At 61.1% G+C, this 12,796-nt stretch overlaps 1 protein-coding gene across 7 annotated transcripts in view; it reads right to left on the bottom strand.

Annotated features, from left to right (window-relative positions):
• The window catches only part of UVSSA (UV stimulated scaffold protein A), a 41,984-nt gene extending 30,535 nt beyond the window's left edge, over window positions 1-11,449 (bottom strand). For 2 of the 7 annotated variants that reach the window (XM_024355942.3, XM_054683680.2), the window contains exons 1-7: window positions 11,269-11,449; window positions 10,311-10,410; window positions 8,646-8,976; window positions 6,685-6,805; window positions 5,143-5,526; window positions 3,709-3,821; window positions 3,311-3,439 (exon numbers count right to left, since the gene is read on the bottom strand). In XM_024355942.3, coding sequence (XP_024211710.2) covers window positions 3,311-3,439; window positions 3,709-3,821; window positions 5,143-5,526; window positions 6,685-6,805; window positions 8,646-8,976; window positions 10,311-10,408 — 1,176 coding nt within the window. In that variant the 5' untranslated portion in view covers window positions 10,409-10,410; window positions 11,269-11,449. Of the gene's footprint in view, window positions 1-3,310; window positions 3,440-3,708; window positions 3,822-5,142; window positions 5,527-5,966; window positions 6,806-8,645; window positions 8,977-10,310; window positions 10,411-10,612 lie in introns of all 7 variants that reach the window. The other 5 variants (XM_063808566.1, XM_063808568.1, XM_024355943.3 and 2 more) reach the window with 5 other exon arrangements.
• Between the last annotated feature and the right edge of the window lie 1,347 nt (window positions 11,450-12,796).

The raw sequence follows: 12,796 nt of genomic DNA, 5'->3' as shown, positions 1-12,796 counted from the left end.
TCTAATTAAAAGGGCTCTAATTAACGCCCACGTTCGTCAGCCAGCCCCACCTGCCGCACACACGCCACTCGGACGCGGCGGCTGCGCGGAGCCAGGAGGGAGATGGGCAGATACTGCAGTGGTGCCACGGCATCTATTCTGGGAAGCATCGCTCACCTGAGCCAGGTGAGCCCGCCAATCACTTCATCTCCAGGCAGCTCCTCGCACTCCAGCTGCCACGAGCAAAATCTCCAAGGACTTCACAACGGTGCTTTAAAAAAAAACCAGTTTGCGGAGAAGAGTCTAGAAAGTGTCCATTCAACTGACAAATGAGCAGCGTGGCGCCTCCCTTCCCACCGGAGCTGTGACATCCTCAATCCAGCCTCACAGGCCCTGCTGCCCTTGCACACTCACCAGCTCTGAAGCACAGCTGGGGCACATCTGCTGGCCGGACCGTGTGGTCGAAGGGGACAAGGGGCCCCCTAAGCACTGTCAGTCCTGGCCGCAGACACCCCCCGCCCAGTGCCACCACTCAGATCTCAAGAGGATGCACACCGATGGGTCAGGAGTGGGCCCCGGCCAGCAGGAGTGAGGAAGGACAGTGGGATGGCAGCAGGCCCTGGGCGCTGGGTCAGGGTGGCTGCCTGTGTGCCAAGGGCTGGGGTCACGCGCCATGGAGGGACAGTGCTGGCGGCTCCACCACGTGGGGCGTGAGATGCTCACGTGAGAGTCACTCAGAAGCTCAGAGACAGCTAACAGTGTCGGCGGGGTCCCCGGGACCTGGTGGGTGGGAGCAGCAGCTGCTGGGGTCCTTCAGGTGGCCGTGCCCTGCCCAGTACCCTCCTGCATGGCCTGGCCCCCACCCGTGTTATGGGCCCTGGCCCCCACAGACCAGGCCCTGAATATAGCATCCCTGAGGCAGGAGGGGCTAGTGCTGCCTCCAGAGGGGCACGGCCAGCAGGAGCCCGCAGCCTGCAGAGGTCTGGGAGGCCAGCACTCCTGAGCCCACACAGGGCAGGGGCCAGGCTGAGCTGAACACTCATGAAGAGCACGCAGGGTCCCTGGCACACAGGGGGAGTCTGCATCCACCAGGGTGAGGTGGAGCTGTGGGTGCAAGTCAGCCATGGCTGGGAGCCTGCAGGCCTCGCCGGTACCGTGGCCGCGCTGAATTAGAGTCCTGACTCGGGGAACGGCAGCTCCTCATCCTCACCCAAGCAGGCCGAGCTGCCAGCAGTCCCAGAGGCTGCCCAGACTCACTTCCACCAGCCAACCCCACTTGGAGGCCATCCCAGATGCTGTAGAGCTGTGAGATGCAGGCAGGGGTAGCACTAGGCATTCCAGAAGGTTCCACTGCCAGAATCTCAGGCCAAGGAGAGCCACCTGGCTGCCCCAGCCCCGGCACTGCTACTGATACTAAAGGACTGTGCCAGCTGGAGGGGCCCAGGCCTGATGAGACCAGACCATGCCACCCATCAGCCCCCCTCTGCTCTGTGGACCCTCACCAATAACCAGCTGGAGGGGCCCAGGCCTGATGAGACCAGACCATGCCACCCATCAGCCCCGCTCTGCTCTATGGACCCTCACCAATAAGCCAGCTGACCCAGGGGTTGCCACTGCCAGGCAAAGGCCCACCGGCCACCTTCAGACAAAACTGTCTGCAGACTGCAGAAGCCGTGCCAGGTGAGTCCAGGGCGGCAGGTGCACCGGTGCAGTGCCTGGTGCAGGGTCTCAGCGTGAGGCTCCAGCAAGCCTTGCCCGTGCCGTGGAGACCGGGCAGTGACCTTGAAAGGGCCTCAATGTGAGCCACAGGGAAGTGCCCATGACCCCAGCCGGCAGCCCCCACGCAGCCCACTAGGCAACAGTGACAGGGGCTGGCACAGGGGCCTGGTCCTGCGGCTGCCATCCTGTGGGCCCAAGTGTGCTGGACATGGGCAGTGGGCTCACCCTGATCCTGACGCGCTGACGGCACTCACCATCTTCCTCCCAAGCCTAGACCAGCATCCTTTCGCATTGCAAAAAGTATATTTTCGTCACAACTCACAAAAGTATTTCCTTGTGGAGCAAGGTGTTGACCAGCACCCACAAACGCGGCCACACACGAGCGGCATGGCCAGTGGGCTCCCACGTGTCTATAAATTCTCCGGGAGTCGGTTTCGGACTTAAAGGAGAAAAGCAAGCTCGCCCTCTGCTGGCCCCCGTGGGGGCTGCACACCACCATGTTGGGGACGCGGGGCCACTGACCTGGGGAAAACGACAGGCTCAGCATTTAATCGAGAGGAGCCTCCCCACCCCCCAACTTCCAAGGCCCCGCACGTCTGCTGCTGTGGAACCCAACCTCTTCCCCAGCGAGGAGCACAGTGTCACTTCCACCCCAAAGCTTTCCTTAAACTGGGGAGAGCCAAAAGGCCACCATCTCCTAGGCCAGGGCTGGATTTGGGGTCCAAGATCAGGGGTGTTGGGGTTCAGGGCTTGGGTTCCTGAAGGGAGAGGTGCCTGAGAGACAGCACTGCTGTGCGAGCCCAGGGTGGCCGCTGTGTGCCTCCAGTCCTAAGGCCCGACTGTGCTGGGTGCTGCCGAGGACGTCTGCAGAGGACCCCAGCTCTCAGGCCCCTCCAGGCACCGATGCCCAGATTTCCATTCCATGCTCAGCCAGTTCAAGGCCCCTGGCACAGCAGTGTGCCGGGCACCCCCACCCTCGAACGGCTCCGACACACCCAATGCGACGGTCTCTGCTCCCAGCTTCACCCACCAGAGGCACCCCATACCTCCCTCCAGCCTCCAGCCCCTCGCGGCAGCCCTGCCCTCTTCTAACCCCGTGCTCCCTGCTCAGGGAAGTGCAGTGCCCCCATGACCCTCCCAAGCCCCTCGCAAGGCCCAGCAGACAGTAACCCAAGTCTTCACCCCAAGTGGGCACCAGTGCCCGCGCTGACCCTCCTGGCCGTCTGAGGGTTTGCCGAGGGTCTCTCCTCTGGTGGATACAGTGCCTGCCAGGACAGGTGCCGCACTGCTGATGACTCCCTAGAAGGAGTCACGGGGGGACAGCCTGACTGGTGGCTTCCTGGAGGCGCGCACAGCACTCAGCACTTCTGCTCAGCTACCATACACGGCAGCCGGGCAACACCCGACAGCTGCACTGTCCCCTCTGCCATGGCGATGACCCTGGGCTCACAGGAAGCCCTCGCTGGGGAGGCAGGTCCTGCTGAGGCTGAGTGGGCTTGGGGTGTGGCTGGGGTCTGCCAGGCCCACAGGCCCAGGGCACAACCCCCCCACAGCTTCTCCTCCCCCACTGAGGCCTCTGGGACCCCTTCCCGCTCGCCGCCTGCCCACTCACCCTGCGCCTTTCCCCTCCCTCAGGCTCGATGTCCAGCTCCTTGTATTTTCTCAGTACGAGCTCCAATTCAGCCTTCAGGTCAATGGCACGCTTTAAACATCCACCGTGGGTCCCGATGCGGGTGAAGCGCTGCGAAACGGGGGTGCGAACAGCTCAGGGGCCGGCCAGGCAGGACCTGGGAAGCTGTCCTGCTGGGAGGCACATGCCAGGTCCACTGGCCCGGGGGGTCCCTGGCACACCTGGGATGCAGAGGACAAAGCTGCGGGTGAGGGACAGAGCCCTCGCGGGTCAAGGGCCATTCAGTCACCGGGCCACAGTCCCCCCAAGAAAGGGACCCCCCCCATGCATGGCACTCTGCACACGTCCCTCCACCCACAGGTCCCAGGTTCGAGGCTCACCTGGATCCACGAGCACACAGCCGGCAGGAACTTGTTCTGGATGAGCTTGAGTGTGTCGCGGGCGGCATGGATGAGAGCAAGGTTGTCCTCGTTCTCCTGCACCTTCAGGCCCTCTGGGGAGAAGCACACAGAGGTCACGAGAGGGCGCCGACTGGTGTCTCCCACAGGCCCCGGAGAGGCAGACCACGCAAGGAAGGCTGCTCTAGCCTGAGGGGAACCTGCCAGACGCCCATGCCTGCCCCCGGGAATCCCAAACCTGATGCTGTGAGCAGGAAGTGTTTTATTATCTCAGAAAAGAACACTGTGGCTTAACACCAAAGCCTCCCCTCACACGCAGCTCCACTGCCTGTGTCTCAGTCTCCTTGGCTGCAGCCATCCCATCTGGAGGGCGAAACCACCCACAGCCTCTTCTACTCACCGCCCCCACACGCCGGGCACAGAACCTTCCCCTCCACAGCCCACCCCACAGGATGGTGCCCCTCCAGCCCAGCCTCACCAGCCCCCACCCCCCCGGCCTCTCCTCCGCTGGACACCCCAACTCCAGTTCTGCCCTGCCGTGGCTTCCCCCGCTGTGGCACCCTCAGTGTCCGGCACAGGGCAGAGCTCTATGCAGGCAAGGACAGCCCAGGCTTGCAGCAGCGGTGTCCACCCCGCACAGGCCTGCAGCCTCACTGCTGAGGCACCTCTGGGCAGCTGAGACCCGAGGATCAGTTCTCCCAGCAGCTTCCCAGCCCGGCTGCCTCCTGGCCCTGGTGAAGGGACACCTGCTGTGCCTGCTTCCAAAGAAGGTGGTTCCTCAAAGAGAGCGATTTGAAGCCACACACATACCCAAAGGGCCCCAGCCTCCACTCACACCCCAGGGGGGCAGCAGGGGGCTTGGGAGGAAGCTGGGGCTGGGGGGCGGGGGCGGCTATGTCTCTGCAATCCTCACCCACCCAGGCTGCAGTGCCAAGGCTGCCCATGGCCATTTCTGGAACACATTTTCCTCCCAGCAAGGGCCGGTGCTACCTGACCCCTCATGGCGACACGGGACCCTGACAGGCCTGTGAGCTGACGGGATGCCCACACAGCCTGCCCAGGGATCCGGTCACTTGGAGGTCAGGCCTGTGCTCCCTCATCCTTTGAGGACCGCAACAGCCTCGAGACCCCACCTCACCCCAATCCTGTGGGTCCTTACTCTGCCCACAGCCTCACTGAGGTGGGGGCTGCCATGAGCTCTTAGAAGTGTCCCTGTGGCCACAGAGGCCTGGCATGGGTGGGGGGAGCCCAGTGCAGAGGCCACACAGAAAGGAAAAACCTGGTGGTGACCCCTGACCTAGCTCCCCAGGGGAGGCCCCTGCATTCCCAGGCTCCTGGGCCAGGTGCCAGTGAGGGAGGGGCCTACCCAGGAGCCGGGGCAGGGCGGCGCCACAGAGACCCCGCGAAGGCAGTTACCTGAGCAGAGCTCCACATCCAGCGTGTACTTGTGCGAGCCCAGCCCGTGGCTCCGCACAAACTCCTCGAGGTCGCTGTCCTCGTCCTCATCTGAGGGGTCACCTGTGGCTGTCTGGGATGGCTGTGCCCCGCCGCCCGCTCTGGGGTGGCCTGCAGAGGCAGGCAGGTCTCTACTGCAGCAGGGCTGCTCCCCGTCCCGGGGGTCAGGGGTGCCAGACCGGCAAGGGCCCACCTGGCCCGCGCAGGAGGAGCGAAGGGCATCGGACATGCCAGAAGCCACGCCAAGGGATTCCATCTCCGGGTTCGGGTCAAAGTCAAAAGGCACCAGCAGCCTAAAGCAGCTCTCTACCTCCGTCAAGCAGGATTCAATTTCTCCAGACATTTCTGCCAGAAGATCAAGACACCTGTTTGCTGCGCCATGTGGAGCAAAAGCACCAGCCCACTCAAAACCACACTGAGGCCCACTCCCCGCAGGGTGTCACTTTTCAGCACCAGGTGGAATGCAGTGGTGCAATCCCAGCTCACCCCAGCCTCGACCTTCCAGGCTCAGGTAGTCCAGCCGCCTCAGCCTCCTGATTAGCTGGGACTACAGACACATGATACCATGCTCAACTTTTTTGTAGAAACAGGGTCTTGCTATGTTGCCCAGGCTGGCTTTAAACTCCTGGACTCAGGCGATCCGCCTGCCCTGGCCTCCCAAAGTGCCGGGATGACAGGCGTAAGTCACCGCTTACTAGAGCACCCAGCTCAGCAGCTGGGCCTGCAAGGCAATCTCTCTGTACCTCCGGGTAGCGAGCACGAATGTGCAGGGGAGGTCAGCCCACCTGCACTTCCCAGGACACGGCTGCACCTCTTCCCTAGGGCAACAAAACAGCCTCGTTCATGCCACACCTCTCGGGTCGGAGCAGCTTTCCTCCTGGCAGCCTCCTCATTGTCTGGGCACCCAGCTGCCTGCCTTGTGAGCTCCCCTGAGGCCTGCGTTTCCAGTGGCCTGTGGCAGGGCCCACACCTGGGACCACAGTCTGTCAGGAGAAGGATCTGGGGTACATGTAGTCTGAAGACACAGGGCCGTGCCTCCGCCCACATCAGGAGGTGTCTCATGAGGGCCGTGGCACCCCCTCCTCACACTCTCGTGGTGCCCCTCACAAGAAAGGCTGACTGCCGAGAAGCAAACAGTGAAGTTTTGGGGAAGGGGCTGGCAAGGGCAAGGCAGCCACAAAATAAACAGGTGGCAGGGCCTTCAGCCAGGCTGGGGCTCAGACCGCTGCCCACAGGCACACCTGTGCCTGGCATCTCTGCCCAGAGGTCCGCGCAGCGAACGGGCATGGATGAATGTGACCACCAGAGGGCGCGGGAGAGGCATGGACGGCCTGGGAGGCCTATGGCTAAGAACGCCTTCCGGCCCGACCTGAATCCTCTCCACCTAGCCTGTCTGAAAACCTGGGTTCCTTGCGGCTGGGGCCCTGGGACCAGGAGGATGAACAGCTGGACCACGGGCAACCCTCAGAGGCGTGGGCCCCTCCCTCCGTCCTGGACACTTGCCTTGCATCTCCCTCTCCGCCTGGCTGGCTCTTTCTTGATAAATTTTATCCAGGTGCTTCTGCTTCTCCTCTTCTCTCTTCCTTTCTGCCAGACTTCGAGCATTCGTGTCTTGAAAATCCACCTGAGCAATTGAAAATAAAGACTAGGGGACAGGCGCGGTGGCTCACGCCTGTAATCCCAGCACTTTGGGAGGCTGAGGCAGGCAGATCACGAGGTCAGGAGATCGAGACCATCCTGGCTAACACGGTGAAACCACATCTCTACTAAAACTACAAAAAAAATTAGCCAGGCCAGGTGGCGGGCGCCTGTAGTCCCAGCTACTCGGCAGATTGAGGCAGGAGAATGGTGTGAACCCGGGAGGCGGAGCTTGCAGTGAGCCGAGATCGCACCACTGCACTCCAGCCTGGGCGACAGAGCGAGATTCTGTCTCAAAGAAAGAAAATAAAGACTAGGGCTGGCCCAGCACAGTGGCTCATGCCTGTCACCCCAGCACTTTGGGAGGCCGAAGCAGGTGGATCACGAGGTCAGGAGATTGAGACCATCCTGGCTAACACGGTGAAATCCCATCTCTACTAAAAATACAAAAATTAGCCAGGCGTGGTGGGGGGTGCTTGTAGTCCCAGCTACTTGGGAGGCTGAGGCAGGAGAATGGCGTGAACCCGGCAGGTGGAGCTTGCAGTGAGCTGAGATCGCACCACTGCACTCCAGCCTGGGAAACAAAGCAATACTCCATCTTAAAAACAAAAAATAGCCAGGTGTGGTGGCGTGTGCCTGTAGTCCCAGCTACTTGGGAGGCTGAGGCAGGAGGATCACTTGGACCAGGGAGGCGGAGGTTGCAGTGAGCCGAGATCGCGCCACTGCACTCTAGCCTGGGTGACAAACCAAGACCCTGTCTCAAAAACAACATCATCAACAACAACAAAAACTAGAGCTATCTATACAGAATGTGAGGAAGATAAAGCTCAAGTAGGCCTAACAAAAGACAGCACCCATGCGTGGCCAAGAGCCCTATGCGTCTGTAAGTTCACAGTAGTTTTTTTTTTTTTTTTAAGAGACAACGGTCTTGCTGTGTTACCAAGGCTGGACTCAAACTCCCAGGACCAGGTGATCCACCAGCCTCGGCTTCAAGAGTCAGTGGGACTGTGGGTGTGCACCCTCACACCCAGGTGTTCACAGTGCATTACAACAAAACACAATGCACATCTCTCTGCTGTCTGAGCCCGGGAAAGCCAGCACGTCTGCTAACTTAAAAGAGGTGACGAGACTTCTCACCCCAAGTACCTCACAGGCAGGAGAGCAGTGTGCTTGTTCCATTAGCAGGCAGAGGCTGCTGACTGGACCCAGGAGTCTGAAACAAACCCTGAGCATGAACCCTGGGAGACAGGGCACTCCAAGGGCACACAGGGAAGCCAGCAGGGCTGGGTCATTGCACTGGGGAGGACTGAGCCTTCGTGGCAGGTGGGGTAAGGGGCACGGTAGGGTCTGGGCAATGAGGCTGGGTTCAGGCCACAGTGGCAGATCCTGGTGGGTTTCATCATGCCAGGCACCAGCCCGAGCCCACAGTAGGGTGCGGGTGGAGCCTTAAAGTGCAAGGTTGGGACAGGTCCCAGAGTCCAGGGGCCACTGTCATAGAAAACGTTGCATCTGAAAAGTTGGATTTGGCTTTTCCTTTGTCTCCTACACACACATAAAAAATGACACATGCAGCCTCAGCTCCACCCACACATAAAGCTTATGCTCTTCTTCTTAGAGCTGCGCCGCCCCTCTCAGGGAGGCCGTGACCCCAGATGCTGCCCTCTTTCCCACACCCCACAGATGGTCTGGCAGCCTGGGTGTTCAGGCAAGGCCAAGCAGGCCCCTGCTGTGCTAGGTTCAACAGGAGGCGCATCTTCACCCTGGTACCGTCTGCCCTCCTCACGTCAGGTAACCAGTCTTTGAAAAAATGGGCCAGGCCCACCTACCTTTTTGTTGTGTCTTAAGAAGTGGTAGCCCAAGGCAAGCTTCTTGTAGGCCTCCCCGAACTTCTCATTCCACCCTTCCACGGCCCGGGTGGTCGCCTGCCTCAGCCTCTGTGCCGCCTCCCTGGGGGGCGGCAGAGGCTGTGCGGGGTCTGTGCCCAGCGTGAGCTCCAGGAACTCCTGGAAGTTGGAAACAACCAGCATCCGGAACTGGTGAGACCTGACGAAGAGTTCCTCCACGATCTGGAAGGCTGAGAGACGGATCTCGGCGTGCTCCTGGGTCAGCTGTGCTATCAGCAGGCGGTAGGCGCGGCTCAGCTGCTCCTCTGAAGACCTGGGGATGCGAGCTGGCCTGACCCAACTGCCCCACACGCAGAGGATGGGCGGGGGGAGACTCTCTGTGCAGGGATGCCGCACGCACGTGTGGCAGGGACCACCACTGCCTTCCCATCTTTATTCTCCCCTTTTCTAGAGCAGGGTCTGCAAACTACTGCCCAAGGGCCACATCTAGCTCCCCAGCCCCTGCCTGTTTCTGTGTGGCCCACAAGCCAAGAATGTCGAAACAAACAAAAAATACTTGGTGAAATGTGAAAATTATATACACTTCAAATGTCGGTGTTCATTCACAAAGTTTCATTGGAACGTCGCCCATCTATCCACCTACATCATCTACAGCTGTGTTCACAACTGAGGCATTACAGCAAAGCCTGAAACACAAACCCTCTGGCTCTTTAAACACACGTTACCTAGCGCAACACACACCGCCCGGCACAAACGCCCACCGCCCGGCACAAACCGCACACCGCCCGGCACAAACGCCAACCGCCCGGCACAAACCGCACACCGCCCGGCACAACGCACACCGCCCGGCACAAACACACACCGCCTGGCACAACGCACACCGCCCAGCACGCACACTGTTCAGCTGGGTGCCTCCTGCTGCAGGAAGGAAGGAAGGCCTAGAGCTCGGGACATCTCCCAGCCCCTCCTGAATGCTCCTATTCCCAGCTCCTGACCCCATATAAACCATTGCGAATTGGATTTCCTGGCGCAGGCAGCAAAACCTGACCTGAAATTTTCTATCAAAATGTCAACACTCCATCACTGTATAAACAATCTATAAATTGCCATTTTACAAACGCAGGATACAGAATAATCAGTGTCCTCGACTTATGCTCCACCCTCCGAGGGGAAGTTTTGCTTCCCCCATGAATCTCTGGCTGCCTGAGGGTGACGGCAGAGATCCCGTCCGGCGTTTTCCTTGGAGGAAGTGAACAGAGGTGGACATACCCTAAAGGCGATGGACCAACTCGCCCATCAGCAAACTCTATTCTCTCCCTTCGAGAAGTCCAGCAGCAAAGAAAAAGATGCACGTTTCTCTCTGAATCACATATGTGCACTCAAGAACTCCTACAGGATGTGCTCCAGACCACACAAATGGGAATGAAGAGAAGCACCAACCGCAGAGCAGTGGGGTCCCCAACGCCACACGCCCCGACCCCAGAACATGACCACCCGTCAGAGCTGGGTACTGCAGGGCCCTGAGAAAATGTCCTGGGTGTGTCCCTCGGGTGGTTCTCTCCCAGGTGGGGGCAGGAGGGCAGGGCCCTGTGTGTGTCCTGGGCTCAGTGGGCCAGTTACTGTGAGTTACTGAACCCTAAGACATACTTGCAAATTTTCTTCAGTTCCTTCATTTTCTCAGGATTTAGTCGGGGTTCTCCTGAAGTTGTGAGCTCTTCTACCAACTTCGAAAGTTTCTGATCCATATCTAGAAATAAGTAAGGCAGAGATGCTATATCACCATCTGTATTTTATAGCTCTCGGTGTTATTAACGTGTTTACTGGGTTCCACTATAAACCGAAAGCTCCGGGAGGACCCTGAGGCTGGGGTCCATCTGTGGGTGCCTCTCTGGGAAATATGTGTGTCCAGCAAGGCCTTTACGGCGGTGATAGCAGTTTTAAAAGTGAACCTTAAACTCGGGACCTCTATAATCCCGTGTGTGGGACGCTGCATTGAGGGTCGTGCGTTAAAGGAACCAGTGGCACTGTCCGAATCAGCTTTTCCCCAACGTGACTGTTGCTGTTTCCCTTATTCACTCAGATTCCGCAGGGCAGCCTCCAGCAAGGCTGCAGAGGCCAAGAGGAGCCAAGAAATTCTGAGACCAATGAAAATCGCGTCCGGAGAACAGGGGCGGCCCTAACGGAGGCAGCCTGCCCGGATACCCAGGGCCGAGCACCGCGGCGTGCCTGGTGGGATGAGGCGAGGGCCTGCCGCACCGCCAGGGAAAGGCCGAAGGACCCGGAAGGAAGCGCCAGGCGAGGCTGGGGCGGAGGCTGGGAAGCTGCGCCCTACCCGGGGAAAGAAGGGGCCCGGCAGGGCCACGCGAGGCTTGGACCGCGGGGTCGCTCTCGCACAGCGGCTGCACCGGGCGGGCGCGCCGGCTTCGACGGTGCTCGGGGGGCTGCGGCCTGTCACTCGGCCCAGGGCCCGCCCTCCGGCCCCGCCGCCGGCGCTCTCGGGCACACGGACACGCCCTGGCCGCAGGTCTCTGCCCGGCGCCCGCAGAGCCCCGGGGACCGAACCGGCGCGACCCCCGCCCGGCACCGTAACCACAGCCCCACCTACCGCTGACGCGGCCGCTTGCCTCGCCCCGCCCCTTCCGGCGGGGGGACCGCCCCTCTTGTCAGGTGCCCAAGACCTCTACCGCCATTGGCTGGCCCTGGGCCGGACGCATCAGGACCTGGGGTCACCACGGCGACGACTGCACCTACCGCTCGACGCGGCCTTTCTCGCCGTTGCCCCACCCTTTCCGGTGAAGGCCCCGCCCCCTATCACGTGCCCTGAGCTCGACAGCCAATGGCTCACCCCGGCCCAGGAGGCGCAGGCGCAAAGACGCGGCCGAGGTCTGCGCGGTGACGTAGGCGCGCTCCCGGCGAGGGCGAGGCAGGCTGCTGGGGGTGGGGAGGGGGACGCACGAGAAAAAAAGAGGCGGGAGGGCGCAGAAAGTCCTTAAAGGGGCCGCATGTACGGGTGCCGGGGGCGGGGCCGGCCGCGAAACTGAGGCCGAAAGGAAGTTCCGGTCTGGGCCTCAACGCCACGCCCGCCCGGGGGCTCGCGGCCAGGTCCCTTCACCTGCAGAGGGCCGGTGAGGACTGCCCAGACGGGAGGGCGCGGGCCCCCGCCCCCGAGCTCGCCCCGCGCAGGGCGCCCTGAACCCCGCGGCGCCTCCCTTCTCCGGCCTCGGGAAGGGAATCCCTGGGCGGGCTCGGGGGTCTTCGGGGCCCACCTCGGCGCCAGACGCACAGCAGGTACCCCGGGCCCAGGCTGGCCCTGGGCGGAATGAGAAGCGGAGGCGCCGTCCGTCCTGCCGCCGAAGTCCGCAGCCTCGAACGCAGGGGAGTGCGAGGTCGGCTGCGGACGGACGGACCTGGAGACCGGGCTTGGGAAACCGTGGCTTCGGAGGAACGTGGTGTGGACCCCACTCGCGGGGCGCCCGGCACAGGCCACGCAGAGCAGACGCCCGACTGGGCTCCCGGGGCTGGGTGCAGGGCGGGGGCCGCCGGCGGCGGGCCGGGGTTTCTTTTTCGGGGGGATGGGCGTGCCCTTGCATTACGGTGGTGGTAGCTCACAACTCTGTTAATCGTGTTTTTACAGGGTGGGTTTCAGGATGTGTGAGTTATATCTCAGTAAAGCAATTATTTTAAAAAGGAAAAGAAGAGGGACTCCCTGCGCCGCCCCTCTCTGCAGCACCAGCTTCTGTCCCTGGGCGTCAGTGGCTCCCAGCTCCTAGCTTGCAGCCAGCCCCGAGCCGCTCCTCCGCCTCACCCCTTCCTCACCCTGCCTCTTGCTTCACTGAGCAAGCTGCAGCCAGACCCTCCCTCAGCGCCCCTTGCCCTGTGCATCCAATCCCCGGCCTGTGGCTTCCTCCAAGGCACCCATCCAGCAGTTTCCCTCTGTCTTCTACAGCATGGTTTTTTTTGTTGTTGTTACTAGTTCTCATTAGTATAAAAGGGTGCCGTTTCTCCCATACTAACAAAACCCTCTCTTTATCCAACTTTTCTTACCAATTGCTAAGTCCAGTCTCCTTTACACTGCCCCGGGGTGTCCTCTCAGCCCTCAGGCTCAACAGCACAGCCAAGCTGCCCGTCCACTG

Source organism: Pan troglodytes, chromosome 3, assembly GCF_028858775.2.
Source record: "Pan troglodytes isolate AG18354 chromosome 3, NHGRI_mPanTro3-v2.0_pri, whole genome shotgun sequence".
NCBI classification, from domain to species: domain Eukaryota; kingdom Metazoa; phylum Chordata; class Mammalia; order Primates; family Hominidae; genus Pan; species Pan troglodytes.
The sequence above is the reverse complement of the archived record's forward strand: the minus strand, read 5'-3'. Positions and strand labels throughout refer to the sequence as shown.